Source organism: Polistes dominula, unplaced genomic scaffold, assembly GCF_049000335.1.
Source record: "Polistes dominula isolate Pdom_NZ unplaced genomic scaffold, Pdom_raw_medaka contig_15, whole genome shotgun sequence".
Classification (NCBI taxonomy): domain Eukaryota; kingdom Metazoa; phylum Arthropoda; class Insecta; order Hymenoptera; family Vespidae; genus Polistes; species Polistes dominula.
This window is the reverse complement of record NW_028300915.1, coordinates 4,943,267-4,970,772: the sequence shown is the minus strand read 5'-3', so window position 1 is coordinate 4,970,772 and position 27,506 is coordinate 4,943,267. Positions and strand designations below refer to the sequence as shown.

The window sequence follows — 27,506 nt, the reverse complement described above, 5'->3', positions numbered from 1 at the left end:
GAGAAAATATTTAGATTATTTAGGAGCTAAACGAGAAAATCTTGTCATCCGCGTATTACAAATATACATCCATACATATACACATACACATATATATATATACTCCTACATATAGAAAAATTGGGGGAAAAAATAGAACGGACGAGAGCGCGCATAATGTCCGTAGAACTTTGTTTACCTAATATAATCCAAACATGTGCCATATATATGATTAATATATATACATACATGTATCCCCTTCGTCCCTTAGAAATCTACCAAAAAACAAAAAAGGAAAATAAAAAAATCAACCCCGTAGGTGGAAAGCGAAACACAAGGAAGAAATAGACTCACAAACTAAAACGCATATATGCATACATACACACACACACACACACATACATACATACATAGATACAAACATACATACAAATGTACGTACACGCGTATACATAACTACGTAGACAACATACGTACCCGGTGGTTTATGAGAAATGACGTAAAAGTAGAAAGATCGTTTTATAAAGCATTAGGCAGCGTGCCAAATACGATATGAAAGGCAAAGGTCTTATACTCTCTCGACCTTTTCCGTCCGTTTATATTTCGTAAATATTTCAAAAAGGTTACGTTTCCGCGGGCTTGCTCCTCTTCCCCCCCCCCCTCCACTCTTCTCCCATCTCCTTCTTTTCTCTCTCTCTCTCTTTCTCTCTCTTTCTCTTTCTCACTCTCTCACTCTCTCTCTCTTTCTCTCTTTCTCTCTTTCTCTCTCTTTCTCTGTCTTTTTAACAAACCCTACAACGTGTAAAGAGGCTCACGTTTTCCTAAACCCCATCGTATTTTTCCCATACGCATTTTCATTCATATTTTTAGTGATTTTATTCAAACGATGTTAAAACATTCGTTCAAATAATCACAATCGTTTTCTCATTTGTCAATTTTTGGCGATAATTTAAAATTGAATTATCATCAGTTTGAAAAGGAAAATGACATTTTTAAAAACGTTCTTATACGTAATTCACTTGTCGGCCATTTTGGTGAAAGCGTTTTATCATGCGTGTTAATAATTGCGTTTGATTTTTTACAATTTAGATGAGAATTAATTAAACTTGGATATTCGGATAAAAATTAGGGTGAGTTATAAAGTTATATATTTTTGTTATTTTATGAAATTACGAATAATGAAAAATCTGATAAATTTGATATTAAAAGAACGTATAGACAAATGTGTTCTCGCATTTTCTGAATATTAATCAATAAAAAAATACAAATAATATGACCTTTGATCTATTTGTTTATCGTTTATATCTCGTATATCTATAGTTAATATAAAAAAAATCATCGAGGGGTTAGAAAAAAAGGGTCGTCACACTTTCAACGTATGTTTTCTTCCGTTTCAATTCCTTTTTTACATATATTGTTTTTTTCTCTCTTTTTTTTTGTTCCAAGTGATCTCGTCGGAGATGATGGAAGAAGGAAGAGAAAAAAAAAGTAATTAAAGAAAAGAAGACAGAAGAAAAAAAAACATAACACGTGTATTTTACTTGGCTACTAATTAGAAAGTAGGATGGAGGTCATTTATCGACGTTCATGCCTTCGGGTTTTTTAATATCGTAGCATTAAATGGTAATAAAAGAGAAATATAAGGTAGAAAAATGAAGGAACAAAAAAAAAAGAAAGAAAAAAAAGGATGAAAAAGAAGAGGGGAAGACAAAAAAAATTGAAGTAAATTTAAACGATATTACGACGATGATGTCGACGACGACATTTTTTTTCTTATTATTATTATTATTGTTTATTATTGTTGTTGTGTTGTTGTAAAATTTTTCTTATATTCGAAAAAATCGGTTTGTCGTCGTACGTGCATTTACAATTGCGTAAAAATAGAACACGGAACACTCGAACAAATTTTTTTCTCATCCCTACGATCTCGTGCGGTATTATACGATGAAGAGAAAATGATGGAGGAGGAGGAAGGGAAGAAATAAAAAGAAAGAAAAGGAAGAAAAAAAAAGCAAAAAAGGGCTTTTTTCTCCTCTATCCTTCTAATTAATGTCGAATCCAATGGGTTAATCTGCCGATACGAGAGAATTCCAAGTACTACTCGGGATATCTACGTCATTGGGTTCCCTTGTGACCGCCTGACCCGTTTTCTTTTATAAATTCGCATGAAGATAGGTTATGGCAGGATATGACAAAAAAAAAAAAAATATAATAAATAGAAAATTTGTCAAATTTTGAAGACTTTTAAATTGATGGGACGTACAGTACAGAATTTATTTTGACTACATTAAGGTGTAAATTTACAGGAGAGTACGGGATTACTATAATAATATTATTATTATGCAACAATATTTGTATAATAGTATTTAACATTATTTATTTATTATTTCTGTATAAACATAATATTTACCATGGGTTTGTACATTTATTCTCTTCTATTTTGTTATTTTTATTATTTTTTATGTGTGGGTGTGCGTTTGTGTTCTTTGATTTTCTTTTTATCCGGGACATACATTTCAAGGCGTTTGTACTCGCCGCTTATAAAAAAACAAAAAAAAAAACCTACACACACAAAAGAAAATAATAAAAGCCACTGAGAGACTTTTTCGCGATCTTTTTCTTCTTTTCTTTTTTTTTTGTTTTTGTATGTACGTCCATTAGTATATACAAGCACGTATGTTTTATGTTTGTAGGAAAAGAGAAATTACGTAGGTATTTGCAATTTTAAAACTAACGAAAAAGAGATTGAAGGGATAAGAAAGGTAGGAAGGAAGGATTCCTAAGTGCACATAGGAAACAAAAAAAAAGACCTTCGGCAGAGAAACATCCTTCTTTGGGGTCGTTCGCGCGAGGATTTTTGCGAGTCAAGTGAAAGAAGAATAAATGAATCATTTTTTTTTATATTTTTTATTTTTTTTATTTTTCATTATTTTTCTTAACAAAGAAAAGTCCATTTAACGACAACAGAGAACAAAGCTTAGAAACCTAACCTAAATTAAACAAACTAACGAACAAATTAACCGACAAGCAAAATATTAAATAATATATCAAATAATAAAGTATAATATTTTAATTTAGAAAAAAAAGACAAAAAAATATAGAAAGAAAGAAAATGGGAGAACCGATTGACACTAAAAGGGGGTCTGTTTTATTGTTTTTGCCCTTAGATGGGCCGGCCATTGTCCGGGTAAACCTGTTTGTGCGAAGCATCGCGACAATTAGTGACATCAAGATGGTAAGTATGCACAAGACCAATATTCAAAAAAGCAACAATAACAACAAATGAGCAAACAGATACAAAAATCCTCTTAAACAAACAACAATAACAACAACAAAAACAACGAGTCTTGATTTTTTAAAGACCGTTTCTCTCACAAACGAACGTTTGTTCTCTCGTCGTAAAGTTCGTCTTGCGAACGAACAACAAACAAACAAACAAACAAACGGAACAAGCTAAACAGACAATACTAGACAAAGGTAACTAATAGTACAAACAAAAACAATAGAAATAACAGAAATGGAAACAAAATCCAACAGAAATTATTGACTTTCTTGGCGGGTGTCCCTTTCACTTGTATTTTGTTTTTTTGCTCTTCCTTTACTCTTCTTCTTGTTGTTTATTTTTATATTTTTTTTATCCTCTTCGCGACCCTTGATTATTCATTATAAGACATGTACCAACACGTAGGCACAACAACAAGAATATAATTAGCAAATTGTAATAGGTTTGTTTGAGATCTCTTTTGAGATGCAACCGTTAACCCCTTAAACAGCAAGTTATTGACCTGAACTAGCTTGTCCTATTAAATATAAATTCCTCAGCTACTCTATCAAACCCTTTTGCAACAATAACCTCTGCCACTCTATCTAAATATTTCGATATTTTAGTAATTTTTTTATTTAGCGGGTGCACTGTTAACTATTAGAGTTAATTATTACCACAATTGTACAATCCTTGTTTCTACTAATTTACATAATTTTACAAGCGTAGATATGTTCATCCTTTTTTTTTTTACATTAGATTCTGCTACGACAAAATACCCAACCCTAATAAACCATTCTGCCCGTTATTATCATTACTATTATTGTTATTATTGTTAAAGAAGTTTAGCATTCTAGCATATACGCAGGCATGTGGCGTTACAAGCTTCTATTCATTATTAGACAAATAATCATACACAATTTGTTTCCGAATATGTAGACATAATTTCAGGGCTGATTTTAATACGCTAAAATAAGAAAAGAAAACGTATGGTCGTTGTGACACATCGTTTCCAAATAATATCTCATTTTTCGTTAGAAGAGACAACTGTCCAACTTCAATGCAGGTTTCCAGATGATTTTTTTTACTCGTTCAAATGTACCGGCTGTCATTTGAAATTTACCGACAATGTGATAGATATAAAAAGCTTACTTGTAATTAATTAAAGCAAGTAATCAGTAAAGTTATTTGAATTACAAGAAGATAAAAATAAATGGTCATTATTTGGAAACAAGGTGTCATATTGATCATATGGTTGTAAGAACACTCTTTCTTAGTTTAGTGTACAGAAAGATCCTTTTGAAATTATATCTAGGTATTTTGAAACACTCTATATATATATACGTTCTGTTGCCGATATGTTGTTTTATGTATATACACATGTATATATATGCCACGTATGTATGAATTTTGTTGCCGCAAGAGAAAAAGACGTAAGAAATAGGTTCGTTTTTCCAGAGCTAAGAAAAAAAAAAGAGAAAGAGAGAGAGAGAGATGGGGGAGAAAGAGTCTTCGAAACTGCTTTCATATTTTTAGCTCAATATTATTATCCCGTAAAACGATAAACCCTATTTTATTTTTTTTTTCTTCAATTTATTCTATTTTCTTTGTTTTTTTTTTTTTTAATTGTGGTCTTAAAAATCTATTTTTTTCTCAATGAAAAATAAATTCCATGAGATTTGGATCGAAATTGTTTCGCAAAAGATAAATGACAAATTTGAGAAGATAGAAAATTTGACAAGAAAATCATTCGAAACACAATGTCACAACTCGTTTGCCCTAAATCACATGATTTATTTTCGATCACGTGTATTTTTTTCCAAGAATAAGAAAGATCCGGTAAATGTCACGGTTCGTAAGACATAAAATGCGTAACAGAAGCCAGTAGTAGTATTATAGTTCATTTTTCAGTAAGGGAGAGCAATGAGCCACGAATGAAAGAGAGAGGAAAACCTTTCGTTCGTTCGTTCATTCGTTCATTCGTTCATTCGTTCGGTCGGTCTCTTGATCAGCTCGCCGTAAAATATCGCATGTTCGACCGCAAAAATAAAACGGCAATCGATGATCATTCGTACGCACCATTTTGCATTCAACTCTTAACGATCGTCTAAGCTCAACCTGAATTACGTCTCGTTTAACGTTTAATAGGTTACATTATTGTTATTATATTAATTATTATTATTCTTATATGAGTCGCTTAAAACCCAAGAAACAAAATTATTTTATGATATTTTCTAATTTCTGTTCATTTTAATGAAATAATTAAATATTCTCTGTTTAATTATTAAAATGATTTACTCATTACTTGGTTTATATGTTTCTCTATCTTTTTTAGTTACAAAAGGGTGAAAGTTTTCAAATTTTTAAAAATACTTATGTTCTTATTTGTACATCCTATACATAGCTTGTTTGATTCCAGAATCTACCCTTTGCAAAAAAAAAAAAAGAAAACCAACAACTAAATATACTTTTCTGATCAAATTAAAACATCACAAGTTGTAAAAACCCATATATTACAAAGCAATAATTTTTGCAATTTTTATTTTCTCGACTTAACCACATTGGCTTCTAAACGACTCACATATTGCGCGTTATTTCATATTTACTATTAAAAAAAAGAAACTATGATCATTCTCGATCATATAAATCTTCAATTTCACTCAAGTCAACTCGACCTGCAAACACGAAATCGAGTCTCGTTATTAAAATTTATCAAAAATATTGAAACGAAGAAAGATTTAAAAAAATACAAATATGTTGTTTGTAAATTTGTGCACTTTCTCATGACTAAAAAAAAAAAAAACGAGAAAAAAGAAATATAATAATAATAATAATAATAATAATAATAATAATAATAATAAAAAGTATAACCGGTCAACACGGTGTCTTCATTTTTACTGTAGAATCGTTTGATAAACGTCATTAAGCGTAAAATCTCATAGTTGATCCTTTAACCGCATTTCGTCTTCCGGTTTTCTTTCCCTTCTTCCCCATTTTCTTCTTCTTTTTCTTTATCTTTTTCTTTAACTCTCTCTCTCTCTCTTTTTGAAACCATTCATAAACAGTTCGTCTCTTTCTCTTAAAAGCTCTCCACAATTCGTGCAAATGGGTCGTTCGAGGGAAGAGAAATTTCTTTCAGAAAATTCGCAAAAAGGAAAGGAAACAAAACAGAGAAGGGGAGAAAAGGAAACAGGGTTGTACGAGAAGGAGGAGGAGGAAGAGGAGAAGGAAAAGGGGGAGGGACGGAAGGAGTGAAGCAGAAAAAAGAAAAAAAATAGGGGTGGGGAAAAAATAAAAAAAAGAAAGAGAAGAAACGTGAAAGACTTCGTCTAGAAATCGACACGCCGGCTTAAAAACTAGAGAAAAAACCTACCCCTGGTTACGGACTTTCAAGGGTTGTACTTAGTTTTTCCATCGTTTTCTTTTCGAGTTTGTGCGACGTTTTCGAACGCGAAATGTCTCGGACAACGTCGTCTTCCTCGTCGTCGTCGTCGTCCTATGTGAAAAAGAAACGTGAAAACGACGTCGACTAATTTTTCTTCGAAACCAATTTGAACATTTTTATCAAACTGTTCCGTTTTCCTTTTTGTTTCACTTTTGTTTTGTTTTTGAAGTTTGCCAAATACAACAATAGACAAAATATCTTTAAAATAATGAATTTTAGTACCTAACGTGAGTCCTGGAAAATTTATTAAGAAAAAAAAGGAAAAAGAAAAAACCACTGTATTATAAAATCTCTTAGACTTGCAACATTCATTCAAGTTACAAGCGAATATTACAAAGAATAAGACTAAAAATATTATAAAGCTTTCAAAGATATTAAAAATTTTCTCTTCTCTATTTTTATACAAAAAAGAAAAACGAACAAAACATTCGTTTCAAGATTCGATAAGATTGATCGATGAAATAAGAAAAATAAGTTTAGTGAAATAAAAAATCAACGTTAAAAGTATTATGGAGAAGAATTGAGGGAGTTTGAGTTTTAATGTCAGTGGTTGTTGTATTTGTCATAAGTAAAGGTAAATATTTGGAAAGGTTTTTTTATCAGAGATGAAAAATATCGAATCTTCGTTGTCGTAGGGCGTTATAGAACGTCGTAGGGCGTCGTTCGGCAACTAGGTCGGATCCATTGACGCAGGTGCTTATTCTCTTACCGCAACGTAACCAACGCCGAAGCTTGGTCTTAACGCAACGCTATGTGCATTTTTGCTGCTTGTGTGTGGGTGTATATTCATCCATATATACATATATATATTATGTGTACGCGTTTACGCGATGCTTCAAACATAAATTTCAATTTGCATATATGATAGAAATTTCGTTTTCTCTGCTGCCTTCATAGATATGCAATCGTGTTAAACACACACTCATACGTACTCACTTATCAAAAATGAAAAGAAAAAAAGAAAAGGGAGGAAGGGAGGGACAAAAGGGAACATTATATTCCGTGAAATATATAAAGATATTCTTAATTTCGTTTTTTATCCTCTAAAATATCGTTCTCCTTATTTCCACCCGAATATCACCAACAGTAATTTTCTTATCTCGTGATACTTCTAAACTTTCAGGTACGCCATTTTAGTTCTTACATTCGTCGACGATTACTTTTCTCGTTTTAGCTAATAAAAATGACACTTTCTTTACCCCTTTTTTTTAGAATTAAACTAACTTTTTTTGTATATAACGATTATTCTTTGTTAATTTTTTGGTTTTTAAAATATTTCTCTTGTTGTTGATTTTTTATCGAATTATTCAATTCTTATATTATAATTAATATAATTATTAACGTTATAAATCAATATTACGTGATAATAGAAACTAGAAAAAAAATGAAAAATTCAATATTAGCAACAAACCTAACAACTATTTCTAAATAAACCCATATTTAATATCACAGATAATTTCGTGCATCGTAATTAGTATTGTAGTTTGAGAATTCATAACACCAAGTGTAATTGCACGAATATTTTTCTTTCAAGATTACCAGACACCATTAATAGTTCAAAACTAATTAATTAAATATTCAAAAATAAAAGTTAAATCAAAATGCCGTCTGCGTTTCGAGTCTCGGTAAGATATTTTTTTTTGTTTTTCATTTTTTTGTTGTTGTTAACGAATTAATCAACGAATATCTTTCGATAGCGAAATGGCGGATAGAGAAGAAAAACGCGATTAATGAAATAGTTTATGTATACTACAAACTACCAATTGAAAAATGAAATACTAAAACAAGCAAAATCAAGAACAAAGATAAATTAAATTCTTTAGGATTAAAGGAAGGTTTTTGTCAGCTAAAAATTCGCGTGTCCGACGTCTTGTCCTGGTTCGTGTAGGGCGAAATATTATTTAAACACTCTGTATGGTTCAGGACGATACGCCTGGCTCGCATACACTGTGCACGAATCGTCGTCGAATAAATATTTTTTCATATTTTTTCATTAATAATGCTATTAAATATTAATTCAATTCAAACGATGTACACAGATGTATGTATATAAGTAAATACATATGTGTATATGTACAGAAAAATACTATTCAATCTGTTATTTAATGTATTTATTCAAATTTTAAATATAAATGAACACGAGTGAAATTTGTTCATGAAATTTAATCGAGTGTCAATTTTTTTTCTTTTTGAATCATGTTAGAAAATGACGTTAACTGTTTTGACACTTTGAATTATTTTCCCTTTTGATAAGAACATAAATTCAAACAAGCGTGAAGATCGTGAAAGACACTGTTAAGAATTAATTTATTAATATTCAATATGTAATATTTTTCAATCTTTTCTTTGCCTTTTTCTTTCATCGAAACAACTTGATTCTCAAAAACAAAAAGAAATCATTAACAAGCGTAGATTTTAATCTTTATCGAAAGACGAAAAGACGAAAACGTTTATTTAAACGTTAAAATATTGAAACAAATTTGAAGACGTTGATGTTTAATGGGCAGACGTAAATTACAATCGTTATTAAAACAATAATTGAAACAGACGAGCTTTCCGTTCGTTAAAACGTCGATTAAACTACTGAATTTTCAGCTCTTATTCAGGTGTTTCAATTAGGCGTGTCTTCCTAATCGGAAATAATCTTTCTTCTTCATTTCCTCCTAGTGTGAACAACATTTTCGTTCGTATTCCTTCCTGTCTATACCTTTTCGAATGTCCGTTTCATTGTGAAGTAAATAAGATTACAATAATATGGACAATAAATTCGATCTATTCGAAGGATATTCGAAAAGAAGACATAATTCGAAACGTCGCATCGTATTTGCGTTATCAAACTATCCTGTATACAATATATTGCGTGTGTGTTCCATTTTTTATTAAAAGAAAAAAAATATATAATATATAAAACATAACCTTCACGATCACGAGTATATTAATAAAAAATTGTACCAACGTAATGGTAACTTTGATAATCGCAATAACGGGACTCGTAGGACTCGCGATAAGATTTAATCGATCGTTTCGTGTCGACCTGACACCTCACCGTTTGATGTGGTATTTTTCTTTACATTTTTTTCTTTCCTCTAATAATAACAAAAAAAAAGAGAAAAAAAAACAAACAAAATATCGCAATCGAAAGAGAGAGAGAAAAACCGTAGAGAAACGGTTTTACCCTCGTAATGGTATTTAGCGATAAAAAAAAACTGAAGTGGGAGGAAAAAATAAAGAAATAAAAATAAAATAAATGAACTTTCTTATCCCTATCTTACCTGATCCGAGAAAATGGTTTAACATTCGCGTGTCCCCCCAACACGAATTATTTTTATCTAACACATACATCAGGAAATGAGCGTTTGTTTTAAAATATTTTCCTATTCGTGTTCGCGACGCACTCGGGTCTTTTTTTTTCTTCTTCTTTTTATCCAGCGAATAACAAACGATAAATAATACAGAGAGTGGGTGGGAAGGTTGAGACATAAATTTACGTCATTTTTCCTACCAAGTTGAAATATTTCGAGAAACACGTAATCGCTAGAGTATATTTATGGTTGACGGATCAATAATAAATCATAGTAACGCCTTTTAAAAAATTGATCTACTTTCAAATCTACATAATTTACCGTCATTCATTTTATCCATTATTATTAATCATTTCTATTATATTTTTTTTATCATTTTCACTAATCTCAAAATCGTCGAACTATCGATGTTTCAACAACCATTCAAATTGTCAATGCTCGATTATTTCACTTTATTATTAATAGATTTGATGTAGTCGATAATTAATAATAAAACAAGAAAAAATACAAGATTATATAAAGAAAATAAACTGTAAATATGTTTTCTCGATTTTAAATCATTGAGTCGATAAAAAAGGAAAAACATCCCTTAAATATTGGACAGAGATTATATCTTTCGGATCCTCATTTCCGGTATTCGTTTAGAAAATATAAAAACGCTTGAAGCTCTCGCTTTTTAAAAGAGAAAATAAAAAATAAAAAGAGAACAAAAAAAGAAAAAGAAAAAGAAAATGCGAGGGGAAAAGATCGAAGTTTTAAAGTCGATAAATTTATAAACTCCCCCGACCTAGTTCTCTTTTTATATATATATTTCATTTTATGCACGTATATGTTTTGGAACGGGTCCCTCGATCGGGGGAGGTTTACCAATCGCGAAAAGTAAACGTCGAGATATCGACGAGATCCTACTCATCATTTTACCTTACTTTCCTGTTACTTTTTTGTCTTCTTTTTTCTTTCTTTCTTTCTTTCAATCCTCTTACTTTTTCATCATAGAAATTTTTCTTATCCACTCCAATCCCAGGAGTTTAATAATATTTATCAAATTGTCTTAGGCGTATAATTTATTTAACCGATCTGTATCTATACAACACCATCCTTCGGGCTTTTCCAGGTACCAACTATCGATTCATTCAGTTGCTAGTTAATTTCCTACGGGATTATCGATTTGCTCATTGCAAGTTAGCGGAGTAACCCAGAATTCATTATGCGACGACGTTAGAGAACGCGCCATCCCTCCAAACCCAACTCGTCCCGAACTCTACCCCACCCAACCCAATCCCAAGCTCACTCCCCTTTGCTCTCACCGCCATCGTAATCATCACCACCACCACCAACACCAATATCGACAAAATCATCCCTACACGTCTACTACATCAACAAGCTTGTTCATGGATGAAATCAAAACGTTCTGCGGCATCTCTATCCAAAATTTCATAACGAGCAGCAAGAACTTTTCCCCTTGCTTACTGACGTTCTTGCTGTCGTCATCGACGACACCCATATATCGAGGCCCCGCCATTTTATATTATATTTTTCGTTTTATAACTTAAACGATATCTTTCAAATTTTTACCAGCCCCAATATCTCTCTTCCCTCTGTTCATTCTTTTCCATTTCTTCTTAATAGAAATACCGAAGAATTTTCGTTTTTATAAAAAAAAAAAACATGTCGAAAGAGAATAATCGCTACTTTGAATTTTCTTATATTTGTTGAATAGGAAATAATTTATTAATACAATTCGTAATTATTATTTAATTTTAAATCTTGTTAGATAGAATACCAAGAAATTTTCTTTCTCTTTTTATACAACTTCAAAAATATATATATAATAAAATAAAGTAATGTAAGAATTAAATTGGATATTTGATCAGCATCATTTTAAAAATTATTCTCGTAAATCGAAATTCCAAGAAATTGATACTTCAATATGCCAACGAAGCTTGAAGCGATTTTTTTTTAGTCTTTTTTTTCTATCCATTTCAAGCTAACCAAAAAAGAAAAATATTCATTTAAGTATACCAATAGCACGGCTTTATTTCGGGGGTGACCAACATGTCAATCGTGAAGCGATTTCTGACACATTTAATATTGAAAAAAAAAACTCGTTAAAAAATTAAATTATAACTTTGTAAACTGATTTAATCTTACCAGCAAGAGAACTTAAGGAAGATTTTTGTAAATACGTCAATCCTGAAAAATATCCTGATATTATTAAATACGTATATATCCAATCTATTTATATACTCTTGTTTTTTGAATCAACATACTTATGTTAATCGATTTTTTCTTATTTCAAAATTCTCGAAAATTAAACAACGTTCTCTACTTACTGATTCCCTTATTAATAATTCATTATCATTATTTTTATCTGGATATACATAAAATTATGAACGCTTGATCGGAGACACGCAGACGCAAACTTTTCATTAATTAGATTACAAACAAAAATTTAATCTGCATTTTTTCTATGGTTACTTTTTAATATAATAAATATTAATAAGATATCATATATTATAGTTTAATACCATCTTCTACGTAATCATCGATTAATATACAAAAGACACGTTTGATTGTATTTAAATGGCAAGATTTTAATAGGTAAAAAAAAGTTGGACTCCCCGTCCTAACTTATTCCATGAAATAATTTTATCAAATTTTATCTTGCTACAATCTAGTCCGTCGTCTTCTCGCACTCCGGTTTTTCTTTTCTCTCATTTCTTTTTTTCCTTTTTTTTCTTGCATTCGCGCGTCCTCGCTAGAGCATCTTAATTTTCATTTCTCGCCCGAAGAAACAACTCGGCTCGTTAAGGAGGAACATTAAATGGAACCTCTTGACTTCTTGAGTAAATAAAAAGTAAAGCATCATAGGAATAAAGCATGCCGGTTCGTCTACTACTACCGCGATAAAGACCATGATGCGTTAATGATGATTATATTATGTATAATATATGCAAGAATGGGAACTAGGCTTGTTCTTAAAAGGCACTATGTGACCTTGGCCTAACAAATGTATTCATACAAAATCAAATAAAAATCAAACAAAAAATTACCAATGTAGACAAATATTTTTTACTTATACGAACAATAGTTTATTTTTTTTTTAACTAATTAATGATAGCACCATAGGCATTGAACCAGCTTTATACATGTACCGGTAATTATGATAGTGTCCTAAAAGTCAACAAATTATACTAATTTATTTTATGATTTATTTTATTTCTATAAATCATAAAATTTATTTTTTCAATTTGTTCACTTATTACATTATCACAAAATAATCTTAAATTTAAATATAATTCTATGGAAATAAATTGTAAGTGGAAACATAAACGCGTGTACGTTCCCATAATGGTTTTACATGATGTAAAATCGATGTGGAACGTATCGCTCATGTTTTTATTTTTATTTTTTATTTTTTATTGTCTCTTTTTCTTTTTCTTCTTCTTCGTCTTCTTTATTTTCTTCTTCTATTACTCATCTTATCTATTTTTTTAATTTATATAGGAAAAAAGCAAAGGAATAAGAGGAGCAAACTAATTTTGAACGACGTGAATAAACCTAATTCTTCTTTAAAAGCACAATACCATATCGAATTATTCGATTTGTTAATTGCTCAGCGATTGATTAATCCTTTTTGTTCTGTTTGCCATGTTAGATGGGCCCGCGGTTGTCCGCGTCAACATATTTGTTCGAAGTATCTCAAAAATAGATGACGTTACTATGGTAAGTTAACAAAATGAACCCCGAAATTTTATTTATACTGACACATATATTGTTCATCGTTATCATCATCATTATTATTATTGTTATTATTATTATTATTATTATTATTATTTTTATTATTATTATTACTATTACTATTAATTATTATTATTATTATAATTATTGTTAATTGTTATTATTATCATCGTTTTATATTATTGTCATTATAATTATAAAATCATGTTGAGTATTCGTAATTTTCAAAACTTTATCTATAAACATTGTATTTTATATACAAAAAAAGATCCACATTTAATATTATCAGTCCACGATTAGATCAAATTCTTACATTATTACACGTAAAAACGTTCGTCTCCTTTTATATGCGTTAGGCCTCGTGATTAATTATTATAGTCTCACATATATATATATACATCCCAATCCATTTATGTACAAGGTTTCTTACTTTTAATTTAATATTAAAATATTTTTCAATATTACCGTTTTTATCCAATTCGATGATTTTACCAACTAATAAACTACGATAATAAAAAATATACAAGAACAATGTTCTTAATATTTCAATATTTTATTGTATTTTTTTGTTAACAGTTCAATTTATTTCTCAAATTTGTTTTTTAATTTACTGATCCAAGAAAAATATTTGGATATTCAAATTTAAATGGGACACCTTGTATTATTAACACGTTGACTGCCGTGTAAGTCACCGTTAACCACCTCAAAACCAACAATAGTAAAAATACATAATTAGAGTAAATTTTTAAATAATACCATTTTTTTTATAATGGTTTGAAGAAAATAATTACATACAGAACATGCAAAAGTAATTTTATAATTACAAGAAAAATATGCATGATATTTAACAATGTTTTATTCTGTATGTAATTATATGATAAAATACAATTTTCATCGTCAGAACATTTCTTTAAATACATCTTTAACTTCATCCTGAAATCAAGAATTAAAATATTTTTCTAGTTATTTGTTTGCATAACATCATTTAATTTACAACACAAGTAAAGTAAAAAATTCTGTTACCAATTTTCTGTAATATTTTATAGTTTTTTGCAGTGGTGAACTATAAGCAATCATTTGATCACACAAATCAAGTATAGATTTCAATAAATTATAATCTATTATCATTTTTGGACAGTTTGAAACAACTGATAATCACAAAAATTATCTACAATACCTCGGGGGTCACCGGTGACCTCATTACAAATAATGCATTAAACACAATTGCACAACTTCCTTTAACAGCTATAAAAAAAATGTCTACAAAACATATATCTTATAATAAAAAATTCATATATGTGTGACAAACAAATCACGTTAAAAGTACGTGGCAGTCAACGTGTTAAACATATTCATTTATTATAATCGTTAATTCGTTGATAGTAAATCCTTATGATACTTTTCTTCTCGTCTCACAAATTTACAAAAAAAGAAAAAAAACACACTTTTTCTCTCATATTCTGTCTATCTGTCTGTCTGTCTATCTATTTGTCTGTCTGTCTATCTTTCTCTCTTTCTCTCTCTCTCTTTCTGTTTCCTAATATTTACCTTATCATGTTCTTCCAACTCTATTTTCCTTCACTTTCTGTAACTTTTTCTCTATCAATTTCTACTTTTCTATCTAAAAATCATCCCATCCATATTATTCTATCAAAAGGTTCGCTATAATTTTCATTATATCGTATATTCTACATTTAATATGAATCCCAATATGTACATATACTTATATACATGCATACATGTAGGGATGTTAACGGTAATTAGAACAAATATTTACAAAAAAAATTAACAAAATTAATATTCTATGATTTATTTTATAATGTAAATAATTAATATACAATAAAAATAAATCATAAAATGAATTTTGTTATATTTTTTTTCTAATTTATCATTAATCAATAGTTATAATTGCCGACACATATATAAATATATTAGGTTATAAAATTGTCATCGTCCTGTATCATTCAAATTAAAAACAAAAACGTAAGAAATGAAAATAATAAATATATAAATATCATATAGACATCAATTGTAAACATCTCAAGATTGAGTTAAACAGCATGCGAGTAGCACAATCGATACTTGAAAAAAGAAAAAAAGAAGTAGAGATTTAAAATTTATAATAAATTGCCTATGTTATCTCAGATAAACCCTAGTAGATGTTATACATTCAGTTAGAATACATAAACCTTGTTTTTTTTTATTTTTATTCACCTTACAGGAATACACAAATAAAGCGCGGACATTTCTTATTATTTCATTTCATTGTCGAATGAAATGAGGATAAAAATCAATTTTAATACAAATTTAATCAACTTTTATCACGCTTTAAGTCGAGATAAAAAAAAATAGAAAAATTCATTGTAATAATTGAATATTTATACCTGATCGTTCATAAGATTTTTTTTAATATCATAATTCTTATTATTTCTTTTTTTTTTTATTTCTACTTTGTATTTCTTTTTTAAATAGGTATTCTTAATAGATACTCATTCATTAAAATGTTTTGACTAAAACACTTACTACTATATGATAGATCAATAATTCAATGGATTGGTAGTATCCTTTTTGTCATATTAGGAAATATCAAAAGTTCTTTGCTTTTGATTAAGTAAATTTTACATATAAAATATTTTGTATTAAAAAAAATAGAAAGGAAAAATAATAATAATAATAATAGAACAATACGGATCAAATGTAATTGAGTAAAATCAAATATTGCATTTGACATGCATAAAAAAGAAAAAAAAAACGTTAAGAAATTGTTGGGGCAACCTAAAATATTTTTCGTTACACCCTACACTGGTGTGTAAAGTATTGTGTATATGTGTAGGTAAAAAATAAAAAAAAACAAAAACAAAAAAAAAGGAAAAGTAAACAATGTTACTTTGTGTATCCAACTCACACTCCGTCGTTTGAACGCATCAATCGTCGTCTTCTTGACGTTTATCGCACACGTAAATGTATTTATTCGTCACCCTTCTACCGTATCTCACCCCTAGACAACACATACACGAAAACATCCTGCTCGTGTAAGCAAAGTCGCTAAATCTTCGTCTTCTAAAACCATTGTTCGATGTTTTTGTAACTTTTATGTCAAATATTAACACTTTATTCGTTGATTTTCATCATTTGATTTTTATCCTTACAATAACAGGTTCAACGATTTTCCTTCAAAAAAATGATAAATGAACTTTTAACAATGATTTGAAATGTAACAAATAATCATTGCTATGGAAAAGAAAAATGTTTCGTGATTTAATTTAAAATTTGTCTTACATGTTTTTCGATATTAATTTTTCCTTGTTTTTTTTTTTGTTTCTTTTCATATAATTGAATGTACGAACCAAAAAATTCTAATTAATTCATTAATTATTTTCTACGAAAACTTTTTATTCAATTATAAGTCTAATGACGTTGGTTTTTTAAGGTTAGATTTTAAATATTTTTTTTATTGATGGTTTCATGTTTCTTCCGACATGTTTAAGAGTAAAACTAAATTTAATATTCCTAGTATGGGATACTATAAAAAGTCAACCATGTTACTCTGTATATGGAAGTGAACTATTTAATAGTTGATGCAAATATGAGTGTCGTATAAGATTATTTTGCACCGGTAACATCTAGCAGAAATTTAATTAACTTCTTGCCTTTCATCCTTTACCTTTCTTTGGCATTGTATCAAAGGAAGGGGGATGTTAGGTACATTATTAAACTGAATTTTGCGGTATATTCTGAAATAAGTTTGAATGCTGATAAAAAAAAATAAAAAAAACAAAAAAAAAATTCATTTACTTAATATCAAAAATAATTATTTTATGTAAATATTCGATTTATATAAACAAAAAAAGATAAATATCGGAAAATCACCAAACGTAATTGAAGAATTTGATTTATTTACTTTTTTTTTATTTCATTTACAATTGCATCAAAACTTTACCAAATAATTTCACGAATTAAATGATAAAAAACAAGTTTCTTTATCATTGTCAAACATTCGATAAACAAACTAATAAAAAGAAAAGGAAGAAAACGTAGTTACGATGTTCTAGTATAAAAGGTCTACACTTTTTGGAAATGACGTTAAAATAAAAAGGAAAGAAAGAGAAAAGAAATTTAATGTAGTTTCAGGACTGTAAAAAAAGAAAGAATAGAAAAGAAAAGAAAAGAAAAGAAAAGAAAGGAAAAAAGAAAAGATAAGAGCTATCGGTTAGTAAGGTAAAAAGTATCGAATTCTTAAGAGGATAGCAAAGAATCGTTGGAATTTTTCTTTCTGATCGAATTGTATACGGGAATTAGTTCGAGACGAGTAAAGGGACTTAGGTAGGCACTTTTGAAGATAAACAAGAAGGAAGAGGACGAAAAAGGAACGAGAAATACTATCGACAAATACTTTTTCGTTCGTTAAAGTTAAAGTTTAGTTTAGTTGAGAAACTGAACCTCGAATCATACGAATCAGGTTTAAAATCGATGGGGGAACGATTGTAAAAGTATCCTATATTTAATAAAGTGGAGTGGGGTGGGAGGGAGCTGAAGGTGAAGAGGGGAAGATGCGGGTGGTTCGAAAAGAAGAAAGTGGAATAAAAAGGAAAAAGTAAGATGGAGAATGGGGATGAGGGTTTGAGTGTTAGGAGAGCAATTATGATATCTATTCCCGTAATATAATTTCTAACGTCGTCGTCCGTCAAGGAAGTTTGATTGGCTAGCAGAACCCGATCGTACACGTAATTTGCCGTCGAAATAGGAAGAGGTAAGATTTCACGAAAACGAATTTCCGCCAAAGCAATCGAACTTTCCTAACGACCCTGGACGTTTAAGAAATTTTCTAATTACTACTTTCCTCGACCCCCTTTTACTAATTTTCAGTTAATATATCTCTGATCATACGACTACGTTATTTGAACATTTTCTAAAGTATTACGTGACCTTTGATAGTTCAACTTTGCCTACAAATTATGAATAAGTCATTTATTCTTTTCTTTTTTATATTTACGAATTTGCATTCGTAAATGATAGTCATTTTCGTATTTATCAATTGAAATGTTTTATTAATGTAAAATAAACATTTTACTTATTTGCCTTTGACGTTTATTTTACTTTTAAGTTATAAGATGATACAAAATGTCTAAACGGTAATAAAATAATTTGCATAAACACCACGTGCTTGATGATAATAAATAACAGTTAACATTTGCAACGAATACTCTTGAAAATGCAAATGCAAATGTTTCAACTCCTACTCATTAAATTTTAACAGAAATATGCTAAACGAAACTAAAGTATTTACAAGTTATCATGTAAATACTTTAAATAATTTAACCGAATCTTAAATATGATTAAAAAACATATTTCCAAAGAGTCTATTAAAAAAAAAAAACTTACAGAAAAGTAATAATAAAAATTGATAAATTTATTAAATGCGGCAATGTAGGAATGATCCAAGAATAAAATGAAACGAGGAAGCGCATCCATCCCCTTGACACATTATTGGTTGGATGCCAAAGTTCTCCGATGTTCGTATAATAGGAATGAAAGATATCAATGGATGAGGAAAAAAAAATTTTAAGAAAAAGAAAAAAAAGAAGGATACCATAGCGCGTAAGGAAGGAAGGAAGGAAGGAAGGAAGGAAGGAAGGAAGGAAGGAAAAAGCTGGCACGATGCATAAGCTGATCTCGTCAACAGGCGTACTTTCTCGATTCTCTTTGAACTGTACTTGCCCTTAGGGAACTTTGAATCGGCCCCACGCGATTTCCATCCTTTCCTTTCAACCCCATCACCCCCCGTTTTCTGCCCCTGTTCTACCAAGCTCGTTTCTATCATCCGTCACACCCACATAAACATATAGACACACACGTACACTACCACCCAAAAGTTTGGAATCGCTCGAAATCAAACATGCTCAATAAATTTGGTATTATCAATTATTATTGCATCAAATATTAACAAGTTTATAATTACGTTTTAAAAGATTTCAATATCTTCTTATGTCTATAATATTTTTGTACATTTTCTAACTTACCTCCCCACCCCTGCCCCACATTCCAGTTTAAGGGCAAAGCTGGACGCGAATTTTCTTACTGGAACTTTCCTAAAATTTTTTTTCCAACTTCAGTAGAAAATATGAAAAAAAATTCACAGACAAAACTAATTTGTAAAAATTAATTTAACAAATGAACAGGTGGACTGGCACGTTGGTCATTTGTGACCAATTACGCTACTACACTGTTTTATATGTAATATTTGATCTTTAAAATATGATATCGTATACCGTAAAATGTGTAAAACAAATGTGCCAGTTAACGCATTAAATCTACCTCGGTTATTTCATAAACATTAATTTAATTCTTACAAATGTCCTTATCCTTCTCGGGGTAACGTTACGAAGAGATTCGAAACTTTTGACTAATAATGTACACGAATAGATGCGCTTACATACGCGTTCCTATGCGAGCCCAACTTGACCTCTATCACGAAAAGAGAGATGGACCACGAGAGGGTAAATTCAGAGTTATCGGTGCGGTCCGATCGATATACACCGCACGAATGGGTAACGAAGGACATATACACGTTTTGGATTTCATCCATCTATCTTACCTGTCTCTCTCTATATATATATGTTTATTTCTTGCGTTGTATAGATAGATGAGTGTGTATGCGTGTGTGTGCGAGCGCGTTCACGCGAGTATGCGCGTATAATCCTTCTATAGAAATTGTCCTACTGAAAGTGTCAGTGGTTTATAGTGTAATTATCAACCCTAAGCTCTTACTCGATAAGGTTTCTGTCAGGTTTCTAGCTGATACTTTTCAAATAAACATGAATCGACGATCTCTTTGATTAAGAGACGACATCACGGTTTATAACATTTTCCTTGATAATTAATAAATCGTGTTGAACTTCCATAGTGACAGAAATCCGATTCGGTTATATTCTGTTTTTAGGATTTACATCATTGCTTATAAAATGTTTGCTCTTGTTTTCGAGATTGAATTTTTTATTAGAAGTTTTAACCGTTTTTAGAAATCAACTGGATTTCTTCGTTGATAGGTGCTTCTGTTTTTACATTTTTTCTTCTTGTTAATTGGTTCAAGTAGTTTTGTTTATTTGATGCGTTACAATCATGATATTATTCATCATCGTTCCTTATATTTTTTGGCAAATAATACTCGAGTAAATCAAAAAATCTTTTCCGAAAGGTTTCGTCATTTTTTTTACGTATCTAATATAATTACAAGACTACTTTTACACTCTCTATTCCTTTTAATATTTAATTTCTTTAAAATATTTACAAGCATATCGTTGCTACACTCTCGCATTTTCCATAAATAGAAATTTAAAACGATCCACATTGGCGTGCGAGAAATATCGAAATATTTCAAAGACGAATTTCTTTTCCTGTTAGGTATTTATATATATATATATCTTTTCCTTTTCCTATTATCAATCTTTTTTTTTCTTCTTCTTCTTTCTTATTTTCATCAATATGACGGAATATAAAATCGAAATGAAATTCATTGTCCGCGTGTCATACGTCGTTTTCAACATTCGAGCGAAATTACAAACGTAAGAGGCAATATCTTCCTCTTGACTCGCATGCCAGACTCTCTCTCTCTCTCTCTTTCTCTCTCTTTCACACACTTTCTTTCTTTTTTTATCCGTCTCTCTTTTTCCCTCTCTCTCTTTCTCTCTTTCAACTCGCGAATAAGCTTGTCGAATTCATCTCGATTCTTTCGACGATACCACCAAAACCGCAAGATACGATATATCGTATATATATATATATATATATATATATATGGTATATCCATGTTCTCAAACATCGAACAAATCGAAAAGTGATGAAAGTAGCGTATGCTACTATTCCTCTAGTAGACTTTCTTAGTATACTTCTTCATCCATCCTTATATAAGAAGAAAATCTATCTATCTGGCATCTAGCCAAAAGAATGTCTCACGAATCATCATCACCCCCCGCCCCCATCCCTTGTCGTATAATTTTCAACTATTATTTAAACCATCTACGTTACGTGTTCGATCGATTAACTTAAATTTAAATCTGTAGTAATCAAAGTTAACTAAATCATTGCGTAAATTATGATATATCGTTGAATTTTACATATCGATCAAAATGGATTAAACATTTTTTCTGAATGTAATTAAAAAAATGGAGGGAGGGGAAAGAATAAGAATCATTTTTAATACAAAAAATTAAATCCTCGATTTGACGCTTTGACATACAATATTTTCAACAAATGTTTCTAACAAAGTTAATCCATTTGACCTATATGAATTTTATAAAACTACGAAGTCATTTTATTTTATTAAATCTTCATGCAATACACGAAAAGCTATTACAATATAATGAAATTTTCACGATGTGACTTATTTTCAAATCTTTAAATTTCAAGCAACATCATTGGCATATATTTCTCTCTCTCTCTCTCTCTCTCTCTCTCTTTTTCTTTCTCTATCTATCTCTCTTTCTCTTTCTCTCTCTTATTCTTTCTATTTCTTTCTTCTTCGATACATCAAACATCACATCAAACATCCCACCATAATTCAAAGTATTTCTCATCAATAACATTTTATTAAAAATTCAATAAAACAACCATAATAAAATATCAAACCCAATTTCATTCTTGCTTTTTAGAACACTCACGTTCATATATACACACACATTCATAGTCACTTCATTCTTTCTCTCTCTTACTATGTTTTTTTTTTCCATTTCACTCTACTTCAATACATCGGACATCAAATAAAATATCTCACTATCATTCAAAATTTTTTTCATCAACATTTTATTAGGAATCTAATAAAACGAGCATAACAAAATTCCAAACCAATTTCATACTAGTTTTTTATTACTATCACACACGCAACACGCCCACCCACACACACTCACACATCCTTGCTCATTCTCTTTCTCTCTCTCTCTTTCTTTTTTATTTACTTTTATCATTAATCCTATTCGTTAACATGCATCCGACAAGACGATGCTTCTTCAATGAAAAACATCTAAAGAAATGCAGGCGCCAACTAAAATAATAAAAAAAAGCAACATAAAATCGTACTATATTTTACGAAGAAAACCGAAATTCTTTCTTTATTTTCTCTCTCTCTCTCTCTCTCTCTCTCTCTCTCTCGTACAAAAGAAAATGTATACGAACTCTTCTCTCTAAAAATCGTTCTTTTTTGCTTATTTTTTTTTTTTTTACGTTTGTCACTACTTACTTCTACGTATATCTAAAATAATAAAAGTTATGCGATCGTTAACGAGCACAACGTTACGTACTCTTATATCTTCAATTCGTTCCCTATTTTTAATATATTTCCACGAGATCGGGTCTTTCGTTAATATATGTGACTCGACACACCCACTCCTCATCGCATTTTTGAATTCGAAAGAAATGTGAAAAGTTTATAGAAAGTAAGGAAACTAAAAACAAAAAACAGAGGGAAGTCACTCTCGCAAGGAAATAATAATTCAATCGAATCAAAGTTGTATCAATAAAGGATGCAATAATTTTAATGGAAAAGGATGAATGAAAGGAAGAAAAGGATTTAGGGAAGACGGTAAACACATCTAACGAAAATTAAAATCGCAAAAATTAAATTTAAAAAAAAATGAATAAAAAATTATTTAAAACAATATAAAGAGATAATGAAAAGCAAATAAGAAAAAGTCTCTTGTACGAATTCAAAGGAGACGACTGACTTAATTAATCGATTTGTTTTGTTCTGTTCCGGTCGACGTATTAGATGGGCCGACAAATGTGCAGGTCAACATCTTTCTCCGCTCTATCAGCAAAATAGATGATTATAATATGGTGAGTGCAATATAAATCATCATCAGCAAGGCCTATATATACCAGTCTGTATATTACACATGTGTATATCTATTAACGTCACGTATATATGATGCCGTAAAATTTGCACTTATCTGTAATATTGTACCTCTATTATACGTGTATGTATATATATATATATATATATGTTTATATGTTATATATACATATGTATATGTTACTCTGGTAACACACATATATATACATATACACATAGATAAATTATATACAGGATAATCCAAAATTAACAAGCACCAACGAACAGAAACGTTCTTCGTATTAAAAATTTGCAAAAAAAAATTCATCCTCTTGCAAATTTGTTCAATAATTTATTAAAAATTAATTCTCGTATATATACACATACAAAAAAGAAAATATTAAGGTAAAAAAATGGAAAATTAAAAAATGAGCTTCTACTTTCGATGAGATGATAAAACAAAACTACTCAATTAATTGGAACATGAATAAATTTCGAAATAACGTAGAAAATGTATGTTGCCAAAATGTCAAATAATTTTGTAATTTGTAGTAAAATTTGATATCGATAAATTCGACTTACTAGATCACTATATGCAAAAACGTAAATTACTTTTCAAACAACCACTTATAAATATTTTAATAATAATTATTTCTTTATAATATTATTTTTCAAGAAAAAAAACATAATATTGAGTAAAAAAAAAACAACAAGAAAAAGAAGCCTTTCAGAAACGTATTGCTTTTAAAACCGAACGTGGTTGTTCGATTTGATTCTAAAGATAGAAAGACAGAGAGAAAAGAGTAAGAATAGGATATATAAGAGCGGGGAGTTATAGATAAGAGAACAGAAAGATGGCAAGAAAGAATAATAGAATCTCTAAGGGTAGTCTCGTAGAGTTCAGCTTTTAAAGGTTCAATTACTAGAAGTGCAGAGGCTCGATTTTTCATCATAAAAAGAAAAGAAAAGAAAAAGAAAGAAAGAAAGAAAGAAAGAAAGAAAGAAAGAAAAATGTACAAAAAAAATGGTACGAAGCACGTTTGAAAAAGCATGCAAAGAATTTTGGGACATCCTGTATATCGTAAACGCGAGCAACCGCGCTACCAGTGGATGTGTGCTATTCAGTCAAAATCTCGTGTTGATTTTCTCAATGTCGTTGATTGTCGTCGTATTACACATACATTTATATACATATATATATATATATATATGATATATGATATTTACGTATATAAATGTATGTATATGTGTATGTATATACACGTATGGACATCGCTCGACGTAATGATATGTGTATGCATATATATATATATATATATATGCATAAAATCAGCAGCACATGTCTCTCTGTTACATAATGATTGTTAAAACGATCGATTGTACGCTGCAACCACGTCGTCGTCGTCGTCATCGTCGTTGTCATCGTCGTTGTCGCCGTTGTCGACGTCATCGTCGTCGTTGTCTTCGTCGTTCGTCGTCGTCGTCGTCGTAGTCGTCGTCGTCGTCGTCGTCGTCGTCGTCGTTGTCAATTTCGTCTTCGTCGTCGTCGTCGTCGTCGTGTCGTATGTGCCTTGCTGAATAAAAAAAAAAAAAAGAAAAAACATACGTGTGCTAGAAAGATAGTACTAAACAATATGTTTTCTATAAAAATGGGAGAGACGCGAGTTTTTTTTTACATTATATATACACATACATATATATGTATAGAAAATTTCGGTAAAATCTGTGCAGCCAACGCGTTATCGATGAAAAATATTTCCGATTCTTCAATACGAAGATACGGTTTTCCTTCATTTTGTACTTTTTCTTTTTTCTTATTTTTTGTTTACTTCTTTTCTTTTTCTCCATTCTTCGTATTTTAATTGATTTTATTTTATCTTGTTTTTTTTTTTATTTATTTATTAACGGAGAAACGAGACGAGCATGGAAATAATACGATACGTCTATTCGTGTATTTGCTTGTATGAGATACGTTTTGAAAGTTCATAATGTTTTTGATCAATTAATTAATCAAAATAATGATTAAATGTCGATGTAATTTTTATTGAATCTTGAACTTTACGAACGTATTTTATACTGATATACGAGTATGCATAAGAGTACGACATGTATACAGGGTGATTTATTAATGAAATTGATAAAAATTCAGTGAAATGTTATGATTTTATTGAGAAATATTATTTTGCGTATTAAGTGGGAATATATATATCGGAAATTCCAGATGATATCATTTGCAACATTTAAATGAATAATAAACTCGTGTATTCGTTTCAATAAGTTTTATAAATGTAACTTTTCTGGAAGAATATTCGTAACATTCATGCATAACAATTTATCATAAAATTAAATTGAATTTCATTGTTAATTCATTTATCGTTTAACAATTAAATGTATTATTATTATTATTATTATTATTATTAATAGTTTACCTCGTTCATTATTGCATCTATAAATTAAACGATATATTTTTTTTCTATAATATTTTATCTCGAATAAAATTTTAAAGGAAAAGATTTAAACGTTTGTAACATCAACAAACAATAATATATTACAGTGATGGCTTAATCGATTTATTAATAATGTGTTAAAATATCTGCAATGTAACCTACTTTTGTAAAAACACCCTATATACATCTAATATATTATATAACAGAGTTATGCAAAAGATATCAAGACGTTGGAACAGCTTGAAATGCATGGATCGTTGCATATGAATATCTTGTAACGCATGAAATCATAATTCAATGATTTTCAATTAACAATTTTTTAATAACATTTCAGTCATAACTCAATGATTTTCATTAACGATTTGTCTAGTAACTATTTATAATTAATAAAATAGGAAAAAGAAAAGGGAAACGATTGTTTTTAAATAATTCGTACTGTTTGTAATTTGTACAAGTATTTTCCCTTTAAACGTTATCATTAAAATGTATAAACTTATGATTACATTAGAATAATAACGATCCTGCATTTTAAGCATCATAAAAACCACGTTAATAAATCATTCAAAGTTAATTATTCCATTGCTCGTCGATTTAACGCAGTTCGATGGGTCGGAATATCGTCAAATGTGATGCAAAAATATTTGTAAAGACAATCATCTAGAATTTATCGAATTTCCTTTTTGTCTTTTTTTTAATTTCGATACGTATCTTATTTTTATATTTATTTCATTCGTTATCGAATCCGATAAATTTTATTATTACATTCGACGTTTGAAAAAAAAGAAAAGAAAACTTATCTCAGGTCGTATTTGATTTCAATAAAAAAAAAAAGGAAAAATTTCGTTTAACAGCAAACGCTTCTTTCACTACCAATCTAATGGATTTAATTGCGTTTCACATTTGAATTTAGTTTGCTTTTGATCTGTTCACGCTTCAATGATTAGTTACGGATTATGTATCGCTTGTGTGTCACTATTGCTAATCTAACAGTAACAATATTGCACAGTCACTGATAATAGACGATAGAAAATAAAAGCAAAATGCAAAAAGTAAAAGAAGATAAATTTTACGAACATCTTACATCGAGAATGACGTTGGTCCTATGTACGAGGGAGAGAGAAAAATGAAAATAAAAACTTAATTCAAAGGATATATTTCTTTTTAAGAATCTCATTTTTAATTCAAATCATCGATCTACCAATGGAAATTATTATTATTATTATTATTATTAGTATTATTATTATTATTATTATTCTAATGAAATATTTGATACTTTATGAACATGTTAGATGTATGTAAACGAATGGTATTTTAATTATACATAATATGTACATGTAAAAATAAGTTCAAAGAAACGAGAAGAATTTACTAGTCAAAGGTTTCGTTTTCGAAAAAAAGGAAACGTGTTTATAAGTTTTTTCAAATACGCGTCATTTATTTATTTCTTTGTTTAGTTATAAACTGAAAGCATTATCTTTCTGAACATACTTTTCTAAACATTGAGCTC

The 27,506-nt window shown here is 29.6% G+C and overlaps 1 protein-coding gene across 11 annotated transcripts in view; it reads left to right on the top strand.

The window, feature by feature from the left end:
• GluClalpha (glycine receptor alpha 1) overlaps positions 1-27,506 on the top strand; it is a 74,778-nt gene that overhangs the window by 29,232 nt on the left and 18,040 nt on the right. For 7 of the 11 annotated variants that reach the window (XM_089170341.1, XM_089170340.1, XM_089170336.1 and 4 more), the window contains exon 4: positions 13,647-13,714. The exons of 1 other annotated variant lie outside the window; for it this stretch is intronic. In XM_089170341.1, the coding sequence (XP_089026467.1) occupies positions 13,647-13,714 (68 nt within the window). Of the gene's footprint in view, positions 1-3,144; positions 3,215-13,646; positions 13,715-23,489; positions 23,558-27,506 lie in introns of those variants that run through there. 3 more of the 11 variants (XM_089170346.1, XM_089170338.1, XM_089170337.1) reach the window with 3 other exon arrangements.